This window comes from Echinops telfairi, unplaced genomic scaffold (assembly GCF_000313985.2).
Source record: "Echinops telfairi isolate 266 unplaced genomic scaffold, ASM31398v2 ScPeMD7_7458;HRSCAF=8496, whole genome shotgun sequence".
NCBI classification, from domain to species: Eukaryota; Metazoa; Chordata; class Mammalia; order Afrosoricida; family Tenrecidae; genus Echinops; species Echinops telfairi.
The window spans coordinates 49,303,898-49,309,642 of record NW_022111358.1 but is presented as its reverse complement, the minus strand read 5'-3'; the positions used below and the strand labels follow the sequence as shown (position 1 = coordinate 49,309,642).

General features: G+C 63.1%; 2 protein-coding genes across 3 annotated transcripts in view; one reads left to right on the top strand and one right to left on the bottom strand.

The window, feature by feature from the left end:
• EIF4A3 (eukaryotic translation initiation factor 4A3) overlaps window positions 1-2,138 on the top strand; it is a 7,395-nt gene extending 5,257 nt beyond the window's left edge. Inside the window, exons 9-12 of the mRNA XM_004709108.2 lie at window positions 58-173; window positions 1,503-1,610; window positions 1,687-1,814; window positions 1,926-2,138. Of these exons, the coding sequence (XP_004709165.1) occupies window positions 58-173; window positions 1,503-1,610; window positions 1,687-1,814; window positions 1,926-1,942 (369 nt within the window). The 3' untranslated portion in view covers window positions 1,943-2,138. The remainder of the gene's footprint in view (window positions 1-57; window positions 174-1,502; window positions 1,611-1,686; window positions 1,815-1,925) is intronic.
• Window positions 2,139-2,363: 225 nt separating this feature from the next.
• Window positions 2,364-5,745, bottom strand: part of GAA (alpha glucosidase) — an 11,401-nt gene continuing 8,019 nt past the window's right edge. For both annotated transcript variants that reach the window (XM_045299832.1, XM_004709249.2), the window contains exons 14-19: window positions 5,582-5,730; window positions 4,219-4,360; window positions 3,775-3,924; window positions 3,286-3,450; window positions 2,994-3,146; window positions 2,364-2,772 (exon numbers count right to left, since the gene is read on the bottom strand). In XM_045299832.1, coding sequence (XP_045155767.1) covers window positions 2,713-2,772; window positions 2,994-3,146; window positions 3,286-3,450; window positions 3,775-3,924; window positions 4,219-4,360; window positions 5,582-5,730 — 819 coding nt within the window. In that variant the 3' untranslated portion in view covers window positions 2,364-2,712. The remainder of the gene's footprint in view (window positions 2,773-2,993; window positions 3,147-3,285; window positions 3,451-3,774; window positions 3,925-4,218; window positions 4,361-5,581; window positions 5,731-5,745) is intronic.

The following is a 5,745-nucleotide window of genomic DNA, read 5'->3' as shown; positions in this document are numbered from 1 at the left end:
GCTGCAGCTCCCTGGCTGGCTCTGCGCTCACAGTGGCCTCTGCCCCCTGCTCCGTAGGTGGACTGGCTGACGGAGAAAATGCGGGAGGCCAACTTCACGGTGTCGTCGATGCACGGGGACATGCCACAGAAGGAGCGCGAGTCCATCATGAAGGAGTTCCGGTCCGGCGCCAGGTCTGCAATGCGGCACTTCCGTGTACTGCGCACTCAGTTCCGTTGCCCACGCCTGACCTGAGCGAGTCACTTTCTAGTGCGTGGGAGGTGACGGCCAGCTTACGTGGGATGGCTGCCATCTTTAGACCTGTCTCTAGTCCCAGCTTTAGAGAAGGCGTGTTGGAGGCGCAATGGGGTCTCTTTCCTTGAAATCTCATTGGACTGGCCGCAGGGCCCACAGGCACACCGCCCCGGGGCCCCTGGATCTCTGTTGGCGACTGGTCTAATAATGGGTTCCCTCCCCGGACCTGGACCTCAGCGCAGAGAGCACAGGGGCGAGCCTCTGTCAGTTCTCGCTTCTGTGCTCTGAGCTGTGGGGTCTGGTGCTGCCTTCAGCTACAGGAAGAAGTATGGTAAATTCAGGAGCTTTGCCCCAAGTTGCAGGTGCCCCACATCTCTGCTAATGCTACACACCGTGTCTTGCTTGCCCTCCTTTGCCCTTCGGGTCTCCTGGCCATGGGGGCAGTGCTTCCAAACAGCAGAAGCCCCCTCCTGACGGCATATACTCTGTGCCAGAGCCCTTGGCCCGTGCTGCTGAATTCCCTAACCGCCATCCTAGGTGGGGCCCAGTTGACACAGTGAGTTAAGTGCTGGGCTGTTGGCTGCTTGGTCAGTATTGGAGAGATGAGGCAGTCTACTTCCATGAAGACCCACAGCCTCGGGAGCCCTGCCCTGGTGGTTAGTTACCGTAGAGGTTACATCCCCTCCTGACTGAGGGCATCGACATGGGTGGGCTCCAAAGACCAGGCGGGAGAATTGCCTGTGTCCCTCTGTCACTGCCAAGTTATATCATCACATGACTGGCAAGACACTGGCAATCCCCGCTCGGCCAGGCTGACGGGCACCACTAATCCTCACAGCAGCAGCATTCTTGCCGAGCTCATCCCTGTCCGCGTCCTCTGAATGCAGAGGTGAGCCAGGCACGGAGACACCTCGCTGTCCCGTATGTGTGAGGAGCGGAGAAGAGATGGTCATCAAAAGGCAGCGTGCACATGCCGCCCAGCACATCCAGGACTGCATGTCCTGAGCTGTGGCTGCTGGCTGCTGGGCTGGGCAGAGATGTGGGCTGCCTCTGGTCAGGAGGCTCCTGCTCTGAACTGACTCCTCCCTGCTGAGTCGAGTGCTGTGGGTGCCCTGCTCGCCCTGTGCTGTGAGCAGGAGTGCCCAGTCTTTACCAGTGAGATCAGCTGCCACCCTGAGACAGACCCCACAGGGCTGGCCCACCCTCCCACCCGCAAGTGGGGTTGTCCAGGGCCAGGGTGACCCTGATGTCCTTTTCTTTCTCTGCAGCCGAGTGCTCATTTCCACAGACGTCTGGGCCCGGGGGCTGGATGTCCCTCAAGTGTCCCTCATCATCAACTACGACCTGCCCAACAACAGAGAGCTGTACATCCACAGGTAGGGCTTGCTGCCGCCTCGGCTCCCGGGAGGGCGTCCCTGACAGGGGCCGACTCGAGCCACGTTCTCCCCGCAGGATCGGGCGGTCGGGTCGCTATGGCCGCAAGGGCGTGGCCATCAACTTTGTGAAGAACGATGACATCCGCATCCTGAGGGACATCGAGCAGTACTATTCCACCCAGATCGACGAGATGCCCATGAACGGTTAGCCGGGGCCGGCCCGGGGTGCAGGGGGGGTGGGGGGTTGTGCTCCGGAGCCCAGGCCGCCTGGAGTCCCCCTGCATGCTCGTAACCCTTGCCTCTCTCTGCCTCTAGTTGCTGATCTCATCTGAGGACCCACCATGTGGTGCTGAAGATGCCGGAGGCACATCTCACACCCCCACTTGGGGGTGGCTTTCAGTTACTGGGGGTTGGTGTGATCCCTGTGCCCACCCCAACAGAAGCTGGGGGACTCACGCTGTCTTTACCCACGTGTAAATATGTTGCAGTTTTTGTTTTTTCCCATTAAACATGAACTTTTCCTACAAACTTTGTGTGTGGCCATGGATGCATGGGTGGGCCTTCCCACTCTACCCCCACCTGTAAATCAGAAGCAGGACTTGACCTGGCAGGCCCACACCCAGCTGGCTGGCATTACTTCCATCCAGTTTCCCTACTGATGGCATCACAGACACGCCCCGAGATGCCAGGAGCCAGCCAAGGTCCAGGTGGTGTCTCACCAACATCCTCCCCTCGCCCCATCAGAAGGCTGGGTACAATGGCACCAAATGCTCCTTTATTCTAATCACTGCACTCAAGGTGGACGTCTGCCTTCTTGGTAGGCAATCCCGTGAGCTCCCTCCCACCCAGCTGCCATCTGGCAGAAGCACGGGGGTGGGGGTGTTAGGAGATGGCTCGGCCGGGCATCACCGTTGACTGTGGCTGCTTGTATCCGGCCTGGGCCAGGGTGCCCATGGAGGGCCCTTGGGACTCAGCTCGTTGGGGGTGGACAGGCCACAGAGCCAGGAGGTAGACGAAGAAGCAAGTCCCAACCTTAGAGGTCGGTGCATTCCGGCAGCTGGCCCGAGGACCAGGCTCCGTCTCCAGAGGGTGCCCAGCTGACTCAGGACCAACTTACCCGGAACTGCTGTCCCACGGAGAGCAGGACAGGGACACCCAGGACCTGGAGGAGGACCCAGGGGCCCATCAGTGTCCACAGCAGGCCTGGGCGCTGCAGGGGCAGTGGTGCGGCCTGGCCCCAGGAAGCACTCCTATACCTGCCCTGTGGGACCCACACTCAGAGCTCCACACCTCAGTGAGCTTGGGGAACAAGCCGCCAGGACAAGCCTGCCCCATCCCCGTTGGACAGGTCATCTGTGATCAGCGCCCCCAGAGGGTCCTTGCCTTGGTGTCTGGGCTATAGGTGAAGTTGGCGACTGGAACACCGTTGGAAAGGACCTGCTGCGGGGCTGTGGCCACACCCAGGACGGTCACCTCACGCAGCTGCAGGCCAGCTCCCTCACTGCTCACGTGCACCAGCGTGTTGGTGACAGAGTTCTGGCCCACCCAGGGGGAGAGAACATGGGTCAGCAAAGGTGGGTCGGCGGGCAGCTCCCTGGGTGGGAAGCTTGACTGAGGGTGCTTGGCCCCTGGCCAGGCACAGCCTCCCCACCCTGGCCTCCACACCCAGACTCACGTCCTGGGCCTGGAAGGCCACCAGCGTGTAGTCGCCGCGCTCCAGCACACCCAGGCTCTCCCCGTCGTCCCAGAACAACTCCCCGTGGGCCTCGCCACTCCCACTCAGGGCCACCACCAGGGCCAGGGGCTGCTTGCGGGACTCGGTGGTAGTGAGGGCTGGGCCCTGCAGGAGAGGGGCATGTGTTGCCATCCAGGCCCAGCAGCGAGACCACAGGGCAGCAGCCAACTGTCAGCCCCTCCCATGCCAACTGCCATCTTCCCTCTGCTCCCTCGGGGGGCAGGTAGGGCCCAGGCCTTTGCCCTGGCTGACTGAAGGCTCCTAAAGGCCTCTCCCCAGCTCCCCATGCTGCCCCCAGACCGGAAGTGCTGTCTGTCAGCACAGGCCGAGGCCCACGGAAGTCCCCGGGTAAAGTGAGGTCAGCAGCCTCCAGCCGGTCCCATCCCTGGGCCTTGCCACCCTCCATCCCTGCAGCCCCAGGGATGGTACCTGTAGGGGCAGGATATACCCGGCTCTCAGGTGGACGTTGACGGTGTCCAGGGGGGCAGGCAGGGTCACCCACTGTCCCTCACTGTGGATGACCGGGGTGCGGGGGGCGGGAGGTGGAGGTGGGAGGCTGCCCAGGACCTCCACTGGCACCTGGGGGCAGCAGGGGTCATGTCAGCCAAGACCTAGCCTCCAGCTGCCACCCCTGCCCTCGGAGCTATGTTCTGACCCCAGGGCTCCACATGGCCTCAGGAGCAGGACCCGGCCCCAGAGTGCGGACAGGGCAGGGCAGGAACAATGAAGGGAAATGGGCTCACCGGGCCTGGGAAGCCCTGGCAGTGCCCCCCTCCTCCCCCATCTGCACGGGTAGCCCAGGACCCGGCGGGACACTCCGAACACACGGGAAGACATGCCAGGCGAGACTCCGCCCCAGGTCTGCAAGCTCACCGTCTGCAGGTCGTACCACGCGTCCCTGGGGAAGTAGCCGGTCACCTCAGTCTTGCTGGGCTCCAGCACTGGGGTGATGAGCAGCGCTGCCCCCCACAGGAGCTGGCGGTCCACAGTCCAGGTGTGGGCGTCCTGGGGGAACCTTTACGGGGCGGGGGACAAGGATGAAGTGACTGGGGGCCGAGAGGAGCACAGTGCCTGGGGCAGCAGGCAGCCTTGGCCTTAGCTGATGTGTTCCCTGGCGACCCACAGCCAGCCTCTGCCTGCTTGTGTGCACCACACAGCAAGCCAGCTCTGGCCAGCTGAAACCGGGCTTGGCGGAGACCACCTCCCACCGAAGTTCTGCCGCTCACCGTCTAACCCTATTCCACTTCCCATCAAAATCCCAACACCCGCCCTGGAGTCGAAGCCGACCCAGCGACCCCCGTGGGTCTCTGAGACCACGACTCTTGAGCAGAAAGCTGCCTCTTTCTCCCGCCGGGCAGCTGGTCTCCAACGCCGACCTTGCAGTTGGCAGCCCAGCTCATCCCTGCTGCTCCAGAGGAGCCAGACTCTGACCTCAGGCCAGCAGCCGGGTCTTTCCTAGTCGCCAGCTCCCCTGGGGAGTCCCGAGTCCTGCCCGAGAGGTCAGTGGTCTGCACCCACCAGCCACTCTGGCGGAGAAAGCTGAGGCTGGAGAGATGATGTCCAGGCTGGGAAAGCCCGGGGGCAGTTCCCCGCAGTCCTATAGGGTGTCCTCCTTGTCAGTAGGCTGGTCAATACCCCAGGGCCGGAGCACAGTCCTGGCTCCTCAGGCCCAGCCTCAGGCTGCGCGCAGGGGGTGCTGTGAGTGCTACTGTGGCCACAGCCCCAGCTGTTAGCCAGGTGGCGTGGAGTGGAGAAGTGGAGCTCTTTGGAGATGGGGAGTGATCAGGTTGACAAGGGGGATTCCGGGGGCACAGCAGGCTGAGAGACAAGGCCTCTCCCCAAGATCCGGCACCTTGAGTTCAGCCCCCAAACCAGCCTCCTACACTGTGATGAGAGCCCAGCCCCAGGTGGTCTTCCCACTACAGCTGTGTCAGGCCAGGGAGACAGAGCGGAGCCCTGTTTGGGGACCTCGACTGGGTTTCTCAGATGTCCTTCCCCTGGCCGGTCCCAGGCTGAGCCCACCGCCATGGTGGCTGGGGCTGGGCTACTCGGTCAGCTCACCACTCTTCCTCCTGGTCTCCCTGCCTCAGACACAGCCAGCCCTCAGCTGGGGCCAGCGGGGTGCAGTTGGAGATGAGTCTCCTTGGTGGGGGGCACTCAGTTGCCATCAGCTCCAGGGACCACAGCCAGTACCCCCCGCCCACCCCACCCCCCCGCCTCAGGGTGGGTCACTCACTCCAAGAAGAGGGGCCGGGCCACGGTCTCGCCCCGGACGTGGGCCGCGTGGAAGAGCGTGTAGAGGTAGGGAAGCAGTGCGTAGCGCAGGCCCAGCGCTTTCCTCATGGCACTCTGCGCCTGCTCGCCAAACCGGTACGGCTCCTGTGGCTGTGGGTCGGGGAG